We start from the raw sequence: 21,331 nt of genomic DNA on the forward strand, positions 1-21,331 counted from the left end.
CTGCTGTTCAGGAAACGCTGTTGAAAACAAAGAAAACCCTGAGAATCCCCCATGGGGAGATGGACTGACCCAAAACCTGTCGGTTCTGTCAGATTTTAACTGCCTACTTTTTTTGTAATAGTGGTCCTTTAAAGGAAAAAAACTTGGATCCTGGCTTCAATTAAGCTACATATACACACTAGAGATTAATTCCCCAGAAAAGATCATTTGTGATTGCGTCTGGTGATAATTTACCTTGTGTGTAGGTGTTCAGTCTGTGGCCTCCTCTACAGCAACCCCACTACGGCGGATCGGTCAAAACCAGCCTTATCAGCCTGCCGACAGACTGTACACACGGGGAAACTGTCGGCAGAACGGCCACCCCGCGGGTGGGTCTGACGACCCCTCATTTAAAGAGATCAGGCGTGTGTACGCGCCTTAACTACTTAACGACCGCCTAACGCTGACAGGCGTCGGCGGGTCGTTAGTGGTATAGCATTTCCATGCCAGTTCATGGAGGGTGTCTCAGTGAACAGTGTGCGAGCCGCCGATCGCGGCTCGCACGTGTAATGTAAACACGCGGGGAAGAAATCCCCACTGTTTACTTCATAAGGCAGATCGGCGATCCCTGGCCTCTGATTGGCCGGGGATCGTCGGCATATGATAGGCTTAAGCCTATCCTACAATGCGCAGGACGGATATCCGACCTGCGCAGCCCATGGAGGGAGAGGTAGGGAGGGAGAGGGAGGAAGCGCAGAAAACCCTGCGGAGGGGGGCTTTGAAGAGTCTGATCGCCCTGGCTAAATCCTGATCGGTGCTGCGGGCTGGAGAACCCACACAGCACCGATATCAGGAAAATCCCCTGGTCCTTAAGTGGAGTGAACCAGAGACAAAGCACCCTCATGTATTTTACCATATATATCAGTGGGAACATTAGAGAAAACTCCTACCCTGCTCTCTGTTTCATTCTTCACTGTTCAGCTTGCTTCTTATTAGCCCTGATAAAATCCCCGACTGAGCATTCAGTCTGGTTTTGCTATAATGACTCAGCTATAATGATTCCTGAGCAGAGCCACAAGGGGGCAGGCTTGGGCTTGAAAAGACACCAGAGAAGACAGACTCGGCTATAATCATACCTGAGCAAAGCCAGACTGAATGCTCAGTCGAGGATTTTATCAAGGCTGATAACAAGCAGACTCAGCAGTGAAGAATGAAACAGAGAGCAGGGTAGGTATTTTCCCTAATGTTCCCACTGATATATATGGTAAAATACATGAGGGTGCTTCGTCTCTGGTTCACTTTAAGTCTGACATATGTACGTGGCTTAATGCTTTTAGCCATAGACCCTGAATAAGCATGCAGATCAGATGTTTCTCACTGGAGTCTGACAACATTAGCTGCATGCTGGTTTCAGGTGAGTGACTACTGATGCCAGAAAGATCAGCAGGACAGCCAGGCAACTGGCATTGTTTAAAAGGAAACAAAAATGGCAGCCTCCATATCCCTCTCATTTCAGATTCCATGTAAGATCTGATTACTTCAGGCACTTGGATTACTAGTAAATCTAGGATCAGGAAGATCAGTCTTGTGCTCGTACAAAATCAGGATTCCATTGTTCCTGTACATCATACATTGCCACTGTTCCTGTACATCATACATTACCACTGTCCCTGTACATCATACATTACCACTGTCCCTGTACATCATACATTGCCACTGTTCCTGTACATCATACATTGCCACTGTTCCTGCACATCATACATTCCCACTGTTCCTGTACATCATACATTACCACTGTTCCTGCACATCATACATTGGCACTGTCCCTGTACATCATACATTACCACTGTCCCTGTACATCATACATTGCCACTGTTCCTGTACATCATACATTGCCACTGTTCCTGTACATCATACATTGCCACTGTTCCTGTACATCATACATTGCCACTGTTCCTGTACATCATACATTACCACTGTTCCTGCACATCATACATTGGCACTGTTCCTGTACATCATACATTACCGCTGTTCCTCCTGTACATCATACATTCCCACTGTTCCTCCTGTACATCATACATTGCCACTGTTCCTGCACATCATACATTACCACTGTCCCTGTACATCATACATTGGCACTGTTCCTGTACATCATACATTACCGCTGTTCCTGTACATCATACATTGCCACTGTTCCTGTACATCACACATTCCCACTGTTCCTGTACATCATACATTACCACTGTTCCTGTACATCATACATTCCCACTGTTCCTCCTGTACATCATACAGTGACTTGCAAAAGTATTCGGCCCCTTTGAAGTTTTCCACATTTTGTCACATTACTGCCACAAACATGAATCAATTTTATTGGAATTCCACGTGAAAGACCAATACAAAGTGATGTACACATGAGAAGTGGAACGAAAATCATACATGATTCCAAACATTTTTTTTTTACAAATAAATAACGGCAAAGTGTTGTGTGCGTAATTATTCAGCCCCCTTTGGTCTGAGTGCAATCAGTTGCCCATAGACATTGCCTGATGAGGGCTAATGACTAAATAGAGTGCTCCTGTGTGTAATCTAATGTCAGTACAAATACAGCTGCTCTGTGAGGGCCTCAGAGGTTGTCTAAGAGAATATTGGGAGCAACAACACCGTGAAGTCCAAAGAACACACCAGACAGGTCAGGGATAAAGTTATTGAGAAATTTAAAGCAGGCTTAGGCTACAAAAAGATTTCCAAAGCCTTGAACATCCCACGAAGCACTGTTCAAGCGATCATTCAGAAATGGAAGGAGTATGGCACAACTGTAAACCTACTATTGTCAAAAGGAAAAGTAAGTGTGGCACTCCTTAATGTTCAGGGAGGATCCGTGGGCAGAAATGGAGTAGGTCAAAACTTCCCGCACAGAGGGTCTCTTGCACTTTAAACAACTGTCAGCCACTGACGTGTGCTCCGCATTAAGTAGAGAGAAGGAAGCATGTCATTGAATCGTTAGCAAGAAGCAGATACGGGCACCATCCGTCATTCAGCTCATTTATTGTGTAACCAACTCGTGCAACATAAGACATCATATAAATATCACCTGATTTTCATAGCGATAGCTGTGCGGGGTGGAGGTGGGTGTTCAGGGCTGCAAATGGATCGGCGACGGCCGTTTTGCGTCCACCAGGACGCTTGGTCACGCTGCGTTCCACAAAGATGGCGGCCGAAGCACTTCCGGTACATGACGGGGATAAGCCCCGCCCCTTCCGGTTGCGCATCAGCGCCAATGCTAGGAGGTGATTGGTTGACGGAGAGAAGGAGCCTGGTTCCCAATACGCATGCGGGGCCTGGTTCCAGACCAGACTGAAGACTCTATTGGAGGGGGGAGTTGATAAGGGTTTTATATCCAAGAAAACAACAACTGTAAACCTACCAAGACAAAGACGTCCACCTAAAATCACAGGCCGAACAAAGAGAGCGCTGATCAGAAATGCAGTCAAGAGGCCCATGGTGACTCTGGACGAGCTGCAGAGATCTACAGCTCAGGTGGGGGAATCTGTCCATAGGACAACTATTAGTCCTGCACTGCACAAAGTTGGCCTTTATGGAAGAGTGGCAAGAAGAAAGCCATTGTAAACAGAAAAGCATAAGAAGTCCCGTTTGCAGTTTGCCACAAGCCATGCGGGGGACACAGCAAACATGTGGAAGAAGGTGCTCTGGTCAGATGAGACCAAAATTGAACTTTTTGGCCAAAATGCAAAACGCTATGTGTGGCGGAAAACTAACACTGCACATCACTCTGAACACACAATCCCCACTGTCAAATATGGTGGTGGCAGCACCATGCTCTGGGGGTGCTTCTCTTTAGCAGGGACAGGGAAGCTGGTCAGAGTTGATGGGAAGATGGATGGAGCCAAATACAGGGCAATCTTGGAAGAAAACCTCTTGGAGTCTGCAAAAGACTTGAGACTGGGGCGGAAGTTCACCTTTCAGCAGGACAACGACCCTAAACATAAAGCCAGGGCAACAATGGAATGATTTAAAACAAAACATATCCATGTGTTACAATGGCCCATTCAAAGTCCAGATCTAAATCCAATCGAGATTCTGTGGCAAGGTCTGAAAACTGCTGTTCTCAAATGCTGTCCATCTAATCTGACTGAGCTGGAGCTGTTTTGCAAAGAAGAATGGGCAAGGATTTCAGTCTCTAGATGTGTTAAGCTGGTAGAAACATATCCTAAAAGACTGGCAGCTGTAATTGTAGCAAAAGGTGGTTCTACAAAGTATTGACTCAGGGGGTTGAATAATTACACACACCCCACTTTGCAGTTATTTATTTGTAAAAAATGTTTGGAATCATGTATGATTTTCGTTCCATTTCTCACGTGAACACCACTTTGTATTGGTCTTTCACATGGAATTCCAATAAAATTGATTCATGTTTGTGGCAGTAATGTGACAAAATGTGGAAAACTTCAAGGGGGCCGAATACTTTTGCAAGCCACTGTACATTACCACTGTTCCTGTACATTATCACTATTCCAGCACATCATACATTCCCACTGTTCCTGTACATCATACATTCCCACTGTTCCTGCACATCATACATTACCGCTGTCCCTGTACATCATACATTCCCACTGCTCCTCCTGCACATCATACATTACCACTGTTCCTGCACATCATACATTCCCACTGTCCCTGTACATCATACATTCCCACTGTTCCCGTACATCATACATTCCCACTGTTCCTGTACATCATTCATTCCCACTGTTCCTGTACATCATACATTACCGCTGTACCTGCACATCATACATTACCGCTGTCCCTGTACATCATACATTCCCACTGTCCCTGTACATCATACATTACCACTGTTCCTCCTGTACATCATACATTGCCACTGTTCCCGTACATCATACATTACCGCTGTCCCTGTACATCATACATTACCGCTGTTCCTGTACATCATACATTACCGCTGTTCCTGTACATCACACATTACCGCTGTTCCTGTACATCATACATTACCACTTTTCCTGTACATCACACATTACCGCTGTTCCTGTACATCACACATTACCGCTGTTCCTGTACATCATACATTACCGCTGTTCCTGTACATCATACATTCCCACTGTTCTTGTACATCATACATTACCACTGTTCCTGTACATCATACATTCCCACTGTTCCTGTACATCACACATTACCACTGTCCCTGTACATCATACATTCCCACTGTTCCTGTACATCATACATTACCGCTGTCCCCGTACACCCACTGTTCCTGTACATCATACATTACCGCTGTCCCCGTACATCATACATTCCCACTGTTCCCGTACATCATACATTCCCACTGTTCCCGTACATCATACATTCCCACTGTTTCCGTACATCATACATTCCCACTGTTCCTGGACATCATACATTCCCACTTTTCCTGTACATCATACATTCCCACTGTTCCTGTACATCATACATTCCCACTGTTCAGGGGCGTAGCAATAGGGGTTGCAGAGGTTGCGACCGCATCGGGGCCCTTGGGCCAGAGGGGCCCCAAAGTGTTGTCCCTTAACTACAATATTAGTTCTCTACTGGTCCTGCACTCATAATAATCACTTGTATAGATACTTTGAATAGTGGTAATCATTAACAAGCTGTTTCCCATCCCCTTCTTGCACCTCTGACACTGTAGTTTCCATTGGCAGGTTTTGGTGCACCGTATCAATTGCTATGTATAGAGTTTTTGGGGGGCCCCATTGTAAAACTTGCATCGGGGCCCGCAGCTCCTTAGCTACGCCACTGCCACTGTTCCTGTACATCATACATTGGCACTGTTCCTGTACATCATACATTACCACTGTTCCTGTACATCATACATTCCCACTGTTCCTGGACATCATACATTCCCACTTTTCCTGTACATCATACATTACCGCTGTTCCTGTACATCATACATTACCACTGTTCCTGTACATCATACATTCCCACTGTTCCCGTACATCATACATTCCCACTGTTCCCGTACATCATACATTCCCACTGTTCCCGTACATCATACATTACCACTGTTCCTGTACATCATACATTACCACTGTCCCTGTACATCATACATTCCCACTGTTCCTGTACATCATACATTACCACTGTCCCTGTACATCATACATTACCACTGTCCCTGTACATCATACATTCCCACTGTTCCCGTACATCATACATTCCCACTGTTCCTGTACATCACACATTCCCACTGTTTCTGTACATCACACATTACCACTGTTTCAGACATGTGGCTTCCTAGTAAATCTCGGATCAGGAAGCTCAGCCTTGTGCTGAGACACTTCTTATTCACTAAACATTTCTCAAGTCCTATTTTGCACTTTATTTTAATAAATGTAAGCAAAGTCTATTTATAGCTTATTTTATGCTTTCTATCTATATACTCTTTTGATGTATCCATTGTTGCCAGTTTGTAAAAAGCATTATTTTCTTGCGCTTTATATTATTCAATACATTATTTGGACACCTGTGTTGTCAGAATGCAGACTTGCCTGTAGTCACTGGCAAGTACTGTACTGCCACCAGCTAAATGACAATTAATAGTTCCTGAGCCAATATAAGGCGGCAGGACAAATAAATAATTATTTCGTTACCCAAGGGGGAATTACAGAATTAAATTGTAACTGTTATATTGCGTAAAGGTTTTAAGCAAATACCCAGTAACATAACAAACAGTATAAACATGAATATTATGTAGCAATATAAAATACATGCCAGATAACATACCTGTACTATTCCCATGTTATAACAGGAAAACAAAAAGTTTTTAAACTAAACTTATTAATAAGGAAGTGAATATATTGTTATGATACAAAAGCTACAAGTCATACTGTACATGTAGATTTCATTTCACAGCATGTCATTGTAGGGGTTTTAAAACTATTTTACCTTTAATAAAGTCTGGTGTAACTGGACTACTCTGCTAGACGGCTAAACAGTCACACAACACCAATAGTGTTCATCACTGATTCCTGGGCCCATATGCAATTACCTTTTTCACCTGAGTTATCTCCTAGGAGATAATTTTTTCATCTTCTATTTAAAATAATTTTTCAGTACTTCCCAGTTGAAAAAGTACCAAAAAGTAGATGAAAAGGTACTATCAAAATTATTTTAAGTATTTTTTTGCTTGCTGATGGCTTAAAAGACATTTTTTTTACAAGTTATGAAAATATCTCCTAGGAGAAAACTTAGGTGAAAAATGTAATTGCATACGCGCCCAGATCCCTTATTCAATACACCAGGGCCCATATGCAATTCACTTTTTCACCTGAGTTTTCTCCTAGGTGATAATTTTAAACTTGCCAATAAAATTTCTTTTAAGCCACCAGCAAGCAAGAAAATACTCAAAATAATTTTAATAGTACTTTCTCACCTACTTTTTGGTACTTTTTAAGTTGAAAAGTGCTGGAAAGTTATTTTAAATTGAAAATGAAAAATTATCTCCTAGGAGAAAACTCAGGTGAAAAAGAGAATTGCATATGGGCCCTTTTCTCCTAAGTTTTCTCCTAGATGATACTTAATATCTTCTCAATATAATGCCTTTTAAGCCCCCAGGATGCAAAAAAATACTCAGAATAATGCTGCCAGTATTTTTTTCACCTACTTTTTGGTTATTTTTCAATTGCACAGTGCTAAAAAAGTTATTTTAAACAGAAGATTAAAAAGTATCTCCTATGAGGAAAATGAGGAGAAAATATGAATTGAATAAGTGCCCTGGGGGCATATGCAATTCACTTTTTCTCCATAGTTTTCTCCTAGGTGTTATTTTTAAACTTATCAATAAAATGCCTTTTAAGCCACCAGAAAGCAAGAAAATGCTCAAAATAAATTTGATAGTACTTAGTCACCTACTTTTTGATACTTTTTTAGTTGAAAAGTGCTGGAAAGTTATTTAAAATTGAAGATGAAAAATTATCTCCTAGGAGAAAACTCAGGTGAAAAAGAGAATTGCATATGGGCCCTGGTGTCTGTGATTCACGCAGCAGCCTCTATCATCTGTTGGGCAGCATGGTGGCATAGAGGTTAGCACTCTTGCCTTGCAGTGCTGGGTCCCTGGTTTGAATCCCAGCCAGGGCACTATCTGTATGGAGTTTGTATGTTCTCCCTGTGTTTGCGTGGGCTTCCTCCAGGCACTCTGGTTTCCTTACAAATCTACAAAACACACAGATAAGTCAATTGGCCTCACCCAAACTGGCTATAGACTACAATGGACATAGGACAATGGTAGGGATTAGATTCTGAGCTCCTCTGAGGGACAGTAAGGGCCCTTTTCCACTAGCAGTCGCTAGCGTTCGCGCTGAACGCTAGCGATTGCTGAATCGCAATTCCGCCGTTTTCCCGACGTTTGCGGCCGCAATTTTGCTATGCTATGCACTGCATAGCAAAATCGCGGCAAAAGTCGCTCCGCAGCGCGATCGCGATCAAGTAAAAAACGAATCGCGGTAGTGGAAATGACCTACCGCGATTCCTATGTTAAAAAGCAAACCGTAGCGATTGTAAAATCGCTAGCGGTTTGCGTTTTTGTGATTCAGCCAGCGCAAACGCGCTGGTGGAAAAGGGCCCTTACAAGACTATGGGCTTGATTCACACAGCAGTGCTAAGTGTTAGCATGCTTGTGAAAAGCCCTTTTTCACGCCAAAATAGGCTCTGCACGGTGGTGTGCGGTGTGCTGAAAAGATCGCGCGGTGCGACGTTAAGGTCGCACCCTTCGCGTGAAAAGTGACCCTGGGTGCCCTGGAAATGTTGCACCCAGTGCAATCATAACAGCGCATAGGGTGCAACGTTTCCAGGGCACCCGGGGCCACTTTTCACACGAAGGGTGCGACCTTAACGTCGCACCGTGCGATCTTTTCAGCGCACTGCACCCCACGAGATCTCGGGGCATGCTAACTGGTTAGCACCCTAGTTAGCATGCCCAAACTCTTTAGGCGTGCTAACTAGGTTAGCACCAGTTAGTGAAACAAGCCCACTGTATATTATGTAAAGCGCTGCAGAAGGTGTCAGCGCTACATAAAAAAATAATTATAAAGTTCTATCTGTTACCTGTGATCCCTATGGGGCAGGCACCATCATAAAAACTTTGACATGCATACCTTTCAGAGATAGTACAGACCCTGCTTTTTCATTTCTTACATTACAAGTAAATAATAATAATAATACAGCTAAAATCTACTTACTCTACACTTTGCTCCATGTCCTTCAGTGGTGATGAGAAATGAATCAAGTGTCTTCCTTTTTACAGTCATATGGGTGACAGACAGGGACACGCTTCACAGCATGCGCTGCCTACAGAGCAGCAGAGAGAGAAAGCCAAAACACCTCCTGCAGTACAAAGCCCTCTCTGCACCCAAGTCTAACCTTATTATCCCAGGTGAAGGTATCAGCTCCAGATAAGATCACAATATTAGCAGTGGAGAAGGGTCTCTTCAAAGGGTACCTGTGGCTGCTGTGTGTGTGTTTAGGTCTTCAGTGATATTGTTCTCATGCAAACAACAGGACAATGTGTCTGTAGTTGGAGAAAGGGGAAGCTGTCAGGGCTCTCCGCATTGTTTCCAAAATCAGGAATTGTTGAATTGAAACTAGCCCTGAGGCCAAGAGGGCAAGTGTGTTTTGTACATGGCCTTGAACACCAGATTTCGCTCAGTGTGAAATACAGACATAAAAGTATCAGTCTGGCTGATGTCACTGCAGAACATCTTTAACCCTTCCCGGCCAACATTAGTAACAGCTACATCAGCATTCCTTATAAATGCAAAGAGTTGTGGGAGATTTCTGCAGAAAACAGGAGATGCCCATTACGACAGAGTTGCTTTACGCAAGCAAATGGTTTCAAAATAGTGGCAGCGCTATAACTGCAATATACCAGACTCCAGTGCATGAAATCCTAATCTCTGTGTGCTGAAAAGAGCTTTTCCAAGTACAAACATTTCTACAACAATTATCTGTGTGTTTGTCACCAAGAAATCCCCAAGTTCTGTCACCACACACTAGCACTAATGGCTGTTTTACCTGTGGCTGGATGCTGTACGGGTTAAAGAGCTCTGCCTCTGACCAGATTTGAATCTCGGCTCTTCCTATTCAGTAAGCAAGCACCTATTCAGTAAGGAAGCATTGGGCAAGACTCCCTAACACGGCTACTGCCTATTAAGCGCAGTGCCCTCTGGCGCTTTGAAAGTTCCACAAGAAAAGAGCAAAATACATTTTCTGAGTCGTGTCTTGTTGCAGGATGCCTTGAATAACTGATTGAATTCTAGCTTCCACTGTTGTGACTCCTCCCCCTAACCTACAAAATGAATTATGGGTAATGAAGTCTTTTTGGGTGTCACTCAGAAATAGAGGGGGACATGAAACTCACCCAGCAGCTTCTTCCCCCACCATGCCCAAGAGAGAGAATATTTCACTTGAATGTAATACTTATGTTACAGTTATGCCACTGTCAATTCATGATTGAGCAGGGCTGGGCAATACCTCATGTTTATACATTTTAATGGAGATTTTAAAAATCTTGCTGCCATACACCTTGGTCTATGTGGCATGTCTATAACATGCAGTATATAAACAATTCACAAGTAACACACTGAGCTCCATTCACAAAACAGTGATAACTGATAGCACGGCCATGCTATGCAGTTACCATCGCGATCTGACGTGCGCGCAGGTTTGCCCACGGAAAGGCTTGCGCCCGCATGCTAAACGATGGTTTGTGCACGATTAGGCGCGCGTTCACGCGCAAACGCGCACGTGATCTAGCACAAACCTTCGTTACCACGCTGGCGTAAGCCTTTCCGCGCGCACGTCAGATCGCCTGGTAACTGCATAGCACTGCCATGCTATCAGTTATCACGCTTTAGTGAATCGAGCCCAGTGTGTTGCTACCTCTTAGGTTAAACACAAGTTTAATATCGCCATTGGAGTGCCTCCTTCTTTCCTATCATTGTAGGCTACTTGGTGGAAGTGGTGACCCACAGAGGGATTGAGCACCGGCAGACCAGGCTGTAAGTCCTGATGTGAGTGACTGCTCTGGTGCATCAATGCTTCAGACTTTTGGCCAGGTCCGGATTTATACCTTGTGTGCCTCTAGGCCAATATATTGGGGTTCCCCTTCCATGTGTAGCAGTGCCCCGCCCATTCAATGTGCAGCCCCTTCTTCCGCATGTATCATTCATGTTCTGCAGCCCCTTTCTTTAATGAAAAGCTCTCTGTTGCATCAGTCTCCCTTTTTCATGTGTTGCTCCTTATTTTCAGCCTCCCTTTCATATGTAGCAACCCCTCTTTAAAGGGGTATTGTCACCATAAAAATCAAATTTCAACAGCAACTGGTCTGAGTGTATTAAGCGATAAAGATGCTATTCCTGCATTCAAAACTTTTTCTGCTGTTATGGTTTGGAGTTATCACATACTTTAGGAGCACTGGCCCTAGTGCCAAACAGTGCCAAAAAGTTGAATGCTGGGAGTTCTTTTGAATGCTGGGAGCTCTTTTTATCTATAATATATTCCTCCTCTTCCATTTATTTCCCTGCCTAGATGATCACTTCTGTTTACAAGCAAGGCTGAGGTGACTCAGTGATTGGATGTGTAAATAAAAAAAGACTCTGGGAGGAGGGCAGCTAATGAATACACAATGGGCAAGAGAAGGGGGGGGGGGGGAGCAAGAGTCAGGGAGGATATGACGTCAGTATTAGCTTGGCAAAATGGCCACTGCCTAGTATAGGATTTTCTGCTTTTCCTTTGTAAAATTCACAGAAATCATTACGTGGGTAGCACAATACATCTGTTATGTAAGTAGAAGTAGAATGTATCTACTTATGGCTCCCTGCACACTGCAAATCCGTTTTCCGATTCCGTTTCCGATTCCGATTCCGTTTCCGATTTTCCTTGAATACATTCAACAGAAAAACGGATCAAAAAACGCAGCATGCAGTTAAGATTAAAAATCTGAATCGGAATCGGATGTAAAAACAGATTAAAAAGCGGAATCGGAATCTGAAATGCATGCAGTGTGCAAGAGGCCTATATATGTGTTTTTATTCCTAGGTTAGCATGGGTGTCGCCTGTTCTTTAATGTCCAGGCGCCCTCTTGGGCTGCAGCCACCCAAAGCTGGGCCTTTGTGGCCTTTCAAGAAATCCTACCCTGCTTATGGCACAATAAAGAGCTATTGTAGGAACAGAAGAGACCTTCCCAAGTGGATAGTGTTTTTTTTTTTTTGCATTATTTTTTTTGTTTTGTTAAATGTGTGTTTTTGTGGTCTCTACACATTGGTAAGTCTATTTTCTCGGAATGATTTCTTCCTCACCCTGTTACTTCAGAGAACAAGTCTGGCAGTGGAATGCCCTTCAAACTCATGGTCGATTGCTTCTAGTAAATGTTTCACCAGACACTAAACAACCCCTGTGTTCCACCCTCAGAGCAAACATTGTATGAAGGAGAAAAATAATATCCAGGAGCAGTCACACAGAAACTTGGAGGGGGCAGATACAGTGTGTGAGAACGTTCAGACAGTCCATCTGTTATTGCACTCATTACAATGTTATCAGGCTTGTAATTTCACATGCGTATCAGAGAACAGAATACCCAGATAGCTCATGCACATACGGATCAGCTGATTGGACGTTTCCAATTCTATCTTTTAAGAAATAATGATTCAAGCCTGCACTGCAACAAAAAAAAAACGGAGCAAGCCTAGAAATATATAATGGAGAAGTGATGTAAACTAGAGTGACCATATTTTTGTGGGTCCAACCTGGGACGGGGGGGGGGGCGTGGGGGGGGGGGGGGGCGCGCGCAGCGCGCCGCGGCGAAAAGTGGGAAGGAGTGAGGAGCACGCAGCGGCGAAGACTGGGGGAGGGGGGCTGCGGCGCGCGCAGCGCGCCGCGCCGAGAAAATGGGCGTGGCCATGACATTGTATGGGCGGAGCTAACGTAATGATGTAACAGCGAGGCATAAGAAAGCAGTGTTTACGCCATGATGTGGACAAACGAGACTTTGTATCATGGGTGTGCAGAAACTGTGTGATGCTAATAGTATACCGTAACCACAAAGCAGCAAACATAGCCATCTATGACCATTAAATAATAAATGCAGTAACAGTTACCCCGGACACCAGAAAATAAACGCAATAGGCAACATGTCAGTATAAAATAAATGCAATGCGGGCAAACATGTCAGTACAAAATAAACGCAATGCGGGCAACATGTCAGTACAAAATAAACGCACTGCGGGCAAACATTTCACCAGAAAAGAAACGCACTGCGGCCAAACATTTCACCAGAAAAGAAACGCACTGCGGGCAAACATTTCACCAGAAAAGAAACGCACTGCGGCCAAACATTTCACCAGAAAAGAAACGCAATGCGGGCAAACATTTCGCCAGAAAAGAAACGCACTGCGGGCAAACATTTCACCAGAAAAGAAACGCACTGCGGCCAAACATTTCACAAGAAAAGAAACGCAATGCGGCAAACATTTCGCCAGAAAAGAAACGCACTGCGGGCAAACATTTCGCCAGAAAAGAAACGCACTGCAGGCAAACATTTTGCCAGAAAAGAAACAATGCGGGCAAACAATAACATTTCACTAGAAAAGAAACAATGCGGGCAAACATTTCACCAGAAAAGAAACAATGCGGGCAAACATTTCACCAGAAAAGAAACAATGCGGGCAAACATTTCACCTGGAAAAGAAACAATGCGGGCAAACATTTCACCAGAAAAGAAACAATGCGGGCAAACATTTCACCTGGAAAAGAAACAATGCGGGCAAACATTTCACCAGAAAAGAAACAATGCGGGCAAACATTTCACCTGGAAAAGAAACAATGCGGGCAAACATTTCACCAGAAAAGAAACAATGCGGGCAAACATTTCACCTGGAAAAGAAACAATGCGGGCAAACATTTCACCTGGAAAAGAAACAATGCGGGCAAACATTTCACCTGGAAAAGAAACAATGCGGGCAAACATTTCACCTGGAAAAGAAACAATGCGGGCAAACATTTCACCTGGAAAAGAAACGATGCGGGCAAACATTTCACCTGGAAAAGAAACAATGCGGGCAAACATTTCACCTGGAAAAGAAACAATGCGGGCAAACATTTCACCTGGAAAAGAAACAATGTGGGCAAACATTTCACCTGGAAAAGAAAGCATTTACTCACCTGGCAGAAGTGTCCGGCCTCTGGCGCGCTGCTCCGTCCCGGGACCGTCTTCCTCCTCCTGCTCTTCTCTCCCGCGCTGACAGGGCTACGGCAAGATGGCGCCCGAAGCCCTGTACTAGTGACACAAATAGGTCTCCAGTACAGGGCTTCGGAAGCCATCTTGCCGTAGCCCTGCTCGCCTGCCGGTGTCGGAAACAGACACCGGAAGAGGAGGCTGGAGCGGGGCTGCGGGCAATGAACTGGCACGTCGTCTATAGACGCCGCTGCCAGTTCATGAGTATAGAGTGGCCAGAGTCCCGAGGCCGGGACGTCCCGCTGCTGAAAGCGGGACGTTTCCCGGGACCTCATTAAGCCTGGGACAGCGGACCCCGAATCCGGGACGTGTCCCGGGCAATCCGGGACGTCTGGTCACTCTATGTAAACTGATACCTGCCTTGTGTATGAGCCACCGTTACTGGTAAACTGGAAGGGCCATGGCCCACTGCAGCGCTTTTAGCCGTGCTTTGGAATCGCTGCGATCTCTGGGGATTCCAAAAGGGCTACGCTAATGCAAGTATGTGGAGCGGAGCCTACAGAGGCGATTGCAATTTGCCTAAAAAGCAATGATGAGTCTTGTTCGATTATCAGAGCAATTTAATAGGGGACAGTGGGAGTTTAAAATCACTTTCCTCTAAATATCTCCGGAAATGTTCAGTTTTAAGTTGCAAAGTCACTCTCAGCATTTTAAGAGTGATTTTGCAATCACAAGTGGGCACCCAGCCTGAGGAACACTTGGGAAACCCAAGGCAGCGATCGGTGAAGGGTACACTGCAGTGCAATAGGATGCTGCACGCCGTTACATCACACAGCACCGGCTGCACTATGAATAGGTATTGCATTGCAGTGCATTGTCCTGTGTTATGGCCCATACTCACGAGGGACTTTTGTCGCCTCAACACGCGGCGCGCGCGTGTTGCGGCGACAGGTCGCCCGTGAGTATGGGCCGTCGCACGCGCGCGCGCACCCCGAACTGTCGCCCGTCGCTCATGTCGCCATGCGATTGAAAGTTTCAATCGCATGGCGACAGTCGCCGCCGCACCTCCCCCGCAACTGTCGCTAGTCCGCGTGAGTACGCGGACTAGCGACAGCAACCTCCATTGTGGTAAATGGAGCTTCCGGCGGGGGGAGGAGGAACGTCGGCGACAGCTTCCGTCTCGCCGCTGGTCCCTCTTCCGCGTGTGTACGCGGAGGGACCTGGCGAGGAGCTGTCGCCGGCCTGTCGCCCACACGCTCACGTGTGCTGGCGACAGGCCACTTCTGCAGCCCGTGAGTACGGGCCATTACAGTGTGGCTGTTACGTTGCACCATATGCCCCACAGTTTAAACACTGCCCCCTCCAATTCTGCTGAAGTGACTCAGCTGGTGCTAGGGTGATGTGTCTTTTCAGCATAGGGAGGGAGGGGGTCAGAGTGAAGACACAAGCACAGGGAGATTCTTACCTTTGCCAATGACCAGAGATAAGCAAGCGTCTACTGCTCTCTGCAGATAAAACTTACACACAGGGATTACTTGGGAATGCTCTAAAATGTTCTTTTAGTTAACTAAGAGTAGCTACTGAAATGTTAGTTTTGTGAGTATAATCCCACTTTATTAATAATATGGCTCTTCATGGAAGAAACAGTTTGAAGTGTAAGGACAATGTTTCTCCACCTCTGCTCTCCTGCTTCCATATAATGTTAATAAGACATATCTGAGGTGAAAATAGGTACCAGATACAGTACATTTTTTTTATCCAAAATTGCTGTTGTGTGAACTTAGCACAGCTCAGAAAAACGTCTCTCTGAGAGAGTCCTCAGTCCTTTCCCCCTGTCCCCTTCTCCCTATTATTATTTTCTTTTTAAAGTGGACCTGAACTCTTGCACAGGACACAAGGAAAACATAACTGAAATGTACCCTCTATGTATTTAATTAAAGAGTTCAGCCTGTGTAATTCCTCCTCATTTGTGTCTAATCTCAAATTGTAATTTGATCTCCCCCCTGTGTCACATGACTGCCTATGGCAGATAAGCCAATAAACCCATTTGAAAGTACTGGCTGTAAACAATGTCTGCTTCCATGAGTCAGGAAGTAGAAACTGTACAGATTTATTTTAGGATTTGTATCAGCTGTAACAAATACCGGTACATGTATTTTTTTTTAGTTTTGTTTAAAGGTTATTATGCTGTTGTGTATCTTTTAGAGCAGAGAGGAGTTCTGAGTTCAGGTCCGCTTTTAATTAACCTTGATATTAAAGGTGCGTACACACGCACTACGGCCGCCAACGACGGGTCGGTCAGACCCTCCCTCTGGGCGGACTTTCAGGCGACAGTAGCACATGTGTACACGCTGTCGGCGGACTAATTAGGCTGTTTCTGAGTGATCCGCTCAGCGGATCGTTCAGAAACAGCCTTATCAGTCTGCTGACAGCATGTGCAAATGTGCTACTGTCGCCTGAAAGTCCGCCCAGCGGGAGGATCTGACGGACCCGTCGTTGGCGGCCGTAGTGAGTGTGTACGCACCTTTAGTATCAAGGCAGATTAGGAATACTATTCAGAAGGTAATTATGTAAATGAACTCAGTGGAGATAAGCTGCAGCAAATAACACAATCAGAGATGAATCTAGTTGATCTGACTTGTTGAATTGAAAGAGCGGTCATACAGGAATCTGAAGCTCAGGACCTTATAGGATAAAGACAGTTCCAAGCTACAACTGCAGGATTTCATTAAAACTAGTACACACCATACAATTTTCTGACAGCCTTACCTGCCAGATCGATTTTTACAACATGACCGATCTGAAGTTCGATTGAAAATCGATAGAAAAATCGATTGAAATGCAGATTGGATATGTTGGAAAAAATTGATCTGGCAGGTAAATCCGCCAGAAAATTGTATGGTGTGTACATAGCATTAGTAAAGATGAAAGGCTGTAAGATTTCAGTCTGGCCAGTCTCATGTCTGTAGCTGGAAAAATTCAGTTTAACGTTGTTAACTCTGCAGGATTCATGGACACGCTTGCTAACTATTCATTACATTCACAACGCCAAACAGCATTTACAGGAGCTAAAGATACAGTTACAGGCCTGGTGCACACCAAAAACCGCTAGCAGATCCACAAAATGCTAGCAGATTTCGAAACGCTTTTTCTTATTTTTCTGTAGCGTTTCAGCTAGCATTTTGTGGTTTTGTGAAGCGTTTTTGGTGTAGTAGATTTCATATATTGTTACAGTAAAGCTGTTACTGAACAGCTTCTGTAACAAAAACGCCTGGCAAACCGCTCTGAACTGTCGTTTTTCAGAGCGGTTTGCGTTTTTCCTATACTTTACATTGGAGGCAGAAACACCTCCGCAATCCAAAATCTGCAGCAGCCAAGGAGTATGCGTTTCTGCAAAACACCTCCCGCTCTGGTGTGCACCAGCCCATTGAAATATATTACCCTAGCGTTTCCACATCCGCAATCGGATCTGAAAACGCGACCGAACTGCTCTGGTGTGCACTAGTCCTAAAACAACCTTGAGACCGCTCCACACCCACGGGCGTGGCCGCGGCGGCAGCTCCAGGACCGCCTAACGCCGATTGGCGTCAAGCCCTGGGGCTGCATTTACCGTGATTGGCCTGCTGGGGTGGAGGGAGCGGGAGGGAGCGGGGGGGGGGGGGGGCGATCGATGTGATTGGCTGGCTGGGGGGGAGGGGTGGGGGGGGAGGGAGGGGATTGAAACATAAATAAAAAAAAAACAGTCAAGAACAGTAAAAAAAAAAAAGCAAACATAAATATTTATAAAAAAAAAAGAAAAATAAACAACTTGGGGGCGATCAGACCCCACCAACAGAGAACTCTGTTGGTGGGGGGAAAAGGAAGGGGGGAATCACTCCTGTGCTGTGTTGTGAGGTCCTGCAGCTTGGCCTTAAAGCTGCAGTGGCCATTTTAGAGAAAATGTGCCTGGTCTTTAGGGGGGTTTACCACTGTGGTCCTCAAGCGGTTAAAGGGAATATCCAGGCAGCTAAAAAATGAGATTTACTTACCCGGGGCTTCCTCCAGCCCTTTGCAGCCAACATGTCCCTCGCAGCAGCTCCACTTCCAGCCGCCGGCCCAGGGTCCCTGCCGGTGCAGAGGGCGGCCTCGCAAAGTCATCCTCTACTGCACCTGTGCGTGCGTCACTGTCAATCACTCGCACATGGTGTGGAGTGTACTGCGCAGGTGCAGAACTACTGTGGCTGGAAGAACTAATGCGGCTGCTGAGAGCAGAGCTGTTGCGAGGGTTAGGTGGTTGCTAGAGGCTGGGGGAAGCCCCAGGTAAGTAAATTCATTTTTTTTAGCTGCCTGGACATTCCCTTTAAGGAAAATGGTGTGTAAATAATATTTAAAATGATTGGTTTATCTATTATAGATGTTAGACCCTTCTAAGCTACCCAGGAACACGATGCTTTAGTCTAGCAAGCGCCTTAAACTCTTCAGTTACCTGCAGGCTAAAGGTGCCCATTGACGAGACAATTTTAGCAAACAATTAACCTTCTAATCTAATAATTGTGATAGGAAGGAAACAATCAATCAGGCCCATAAACTGTTTTAAAAATGCAACCAATTTTAAATGAAATCAACACTAAAAATGGATCAATGAAACTTGGCACCATCAACACTATGCATCATCCCTATGCGATCTGATCAATCAGAAGGTTGATCATTCAGTAAATTGTATCATTGATAATCTAGATTTTAAGTTTGCAAGGGCAGGGAACTCCTCCTACTGTTTCTTATTTTGCTGTAATTTACCATATTAAGTGTACCAATTTTACTGATATCTCAATCCACACATTAACTATGTATGTATTTGTGCTTGTATTACCGGAAGTCAGGACTGTACAGTGTCTTGAACTTCTCATGTATATATGTTCCCAATATTTGTTTTGTACCTTGCACAGCGCTACAGATGTTGGCGCTATATAAATAAATAAATAATAATAATTAATGAGCACCTTCAAGGCTGGTTTACACTGAACAAATGTATATGTTTTAACTGGTCAGTTGTTCTGCAGCAGTGCATTGTGAAAAAAACTTTCATTTAAAATGTGTAGATGTGAACTGACCCATACATGTGTGTGTGTGTGTGTATACTGTTGTATAGGGGGCCACTTACACCAATAATGTGAGACACAAAGCCATTGCCTATGTGTAAAAAAAAATGGTCACTTGAAAGCAACATTTATGTTGTTTCTTGGATGCAGGTGATCTTTCGCTGAAAAAACAAGCCCAATTGTTCGAATAGCTTTATTTCGTTTGGACAACCCCTGGAAATGTAGGCACAGCACATTCAGCCTACACTGCAAAGGACTAGATACCTTCATAACAGTGGCGTAGCTAAGGAGCTGTGGGCCCGATGCAAGTTTTACAATGGGGCCCCCTAAGCACTCTATACATAGCAATTGATATGGCGCACCAACACCTGCCGATGGCAACTACAGTGTCAGAGGTGCAAGAAGGGGATGGGGAACAGGTTGTTAATGATTACCACTATTCAAAGTATCTTTAGAAGTGATTATTATGAGCACAGGATCAATAGAGAGCTAATACTGTAGTTGAGGGAGGGCCCTTCGGGGCCCCTCTGGCCCAAGGGCCCAGATGCAGGGGCTATCTCTGCACCCCCTATTGCTACGCCCCTGCTTCATAAGCTTACTTAAGCCGAGCATTTAAGTTTATGTGAATAGGGAGAGGGTAGGAACCCGAAAGCATACTCACCTTTCGTTATCTTCACACCGGGAAGCTTCATTTTCACAGTCAGTGCTTCAACTATTTTACAGGCCAGTGCCCAACATCTCGTGTTTACCGTCACTGGCGCCTGAAACTAACCGAGCCACAATCAACTGCTTCAAAAATAGAAAACGTGCAATAGGCATTGCCCTGACTGGTTTATTGAGGGTGAGGAAGGCAGAGTAGCAAATGGCTCTAGTAACTTATCTAGTCAAGCGTTCACCTCAACAGACAAACTCAGTGTCATGCTGATCACAGCCATGTTCCCCAGTTCTTCATATACAACCACTGCCACACTCATTTACCTAATGATCAATCTTTAGATCGCTCAGATCAGAGAGTGTCGATGGTGCCAATCTGTGCCATCTCTCATGGATACCCCAATTCACATTGGTACTCTGCTATGCAATCATAAGACAAGTGCAGTAGTTTGATATCTAACAGATGGCAATGGCATGTTCAGGGTACGCGAACTTCAGCCATTCCAAGTTTGAATGGGCAGCTTTTGCCTCCTTATCATGTTGCTGTTCTTTTGTTATTATTATTAATAACATGGTAACTCACACCAACTATGAACATCAGCATAGTGTATTAGAATCAATGAACAATAAATATATACTGTATATACTGTATCCAAGAGGTTCGCAAAATAGAATGAAGTATATTTAGTCCCTTTGACCTTTTGTACTGTTGTTGGACAATAAAGCAAAGGTGTGCCTGTCAGCGCAGGGAACACGTGAACAATGGATAATAAAGCTGTGCACATTTTTTTCTGCGACTGTATTATGACAGTCCATAGGCAGTTATTAAATGTAGCACCCATTAGTGACTCCCCCACCAGTATCAGCACTAATCTGAAAATGCAGAACTCCACATTCCAAGCTGAAGTCAACAGAACCCCAGACATTTACCCAGAATTTGCGCAGAGGCCTCCTCAACAAAAGGTTTAACCGTTCAGTCACCTCCTGCCTGTTCATATACTGATTTCAGCAATAATGACTTAATAGGTCATCTAGTATTCAGGCTATGCAGCACCGAGGGGTGATGTGAGGCAAGGAACAAGTTAAGTTCTAAGAAGCTGGTACATGAGTAATAAAAGGAAGCAAAGTCCGGAATTCCAGGGCTGTGGAATTAGAAGGTTGGCTGTTATTGGCGTACCTGTTGGCTGGTGGAGAGCAGGAGAAGAGGTCCCGTGCTTTCTGGCTGTTTTTCTCAAGTGTGCCGACTTTCAGTGCGCAGAGCTCAAGGGCATCAGAGGACTCCAGTGTTTGCTTAGTGCTGGCTGAGGAGGTGCTGTCACCACACAGCTCTACCTGACAGACCTTTGTACTCGCTGTTCATCTGGGAAGCCTGGAAAATAAAGTTAGGGAT

The 21,331-nt window shown here is 44.7% G+C and overlaps 1 protein-coding gene across 4 annotated transcripts in view; it reads right to left on the reverse strand.

The window, feature by feature from the left end:
- The window catches only part of RBM47 (RNA binding motif protein 47), an 84,978-nt gene extending 63,682 nt beyond the window's left edge, over positions 1 to 21,296 (reverse strand). For 2 of the 4 annotated variants that reach the window (XM_068278480.1, XM_068278479.1), the window contains exon 1: positions 9,219 to 9,616. In XM_068278480.1, coding sequence (XP_068134581.1) covers positions 9,219 to 9,235 — 17 coding nt within the window. In that variant the 5' untranslated portion in view covers positions 9,236 to 9,616. Of the gene's footprint in view, positions 1 to 9,218; positions 9,617 to 21,118 lie in introns of those variants that run through there. The other 2 variants (XM_068278484.1, XM_068278483.1) reach the window with 2 other exon arrangements.
- Positions 21,297 to 21,331: the final 35 nt, after the last annotated feature.

This window comes from Hyperolius riggenbachi, chromosome 1 (genome assembly GCF_040937935.1).
Source record: "Hyperolius riggenbachi isolate aHypRig1 chromosome 1, aHypRig1.pri, whole genome shotgun sequence".
In the NCBI taxonomy this organism is placed as follows: Eukaryota; Metazoa; Chordata; class Amphibia; order Anura; family Hyperoliidae; genus Hyperolius; species Hyperolius riggenbachi.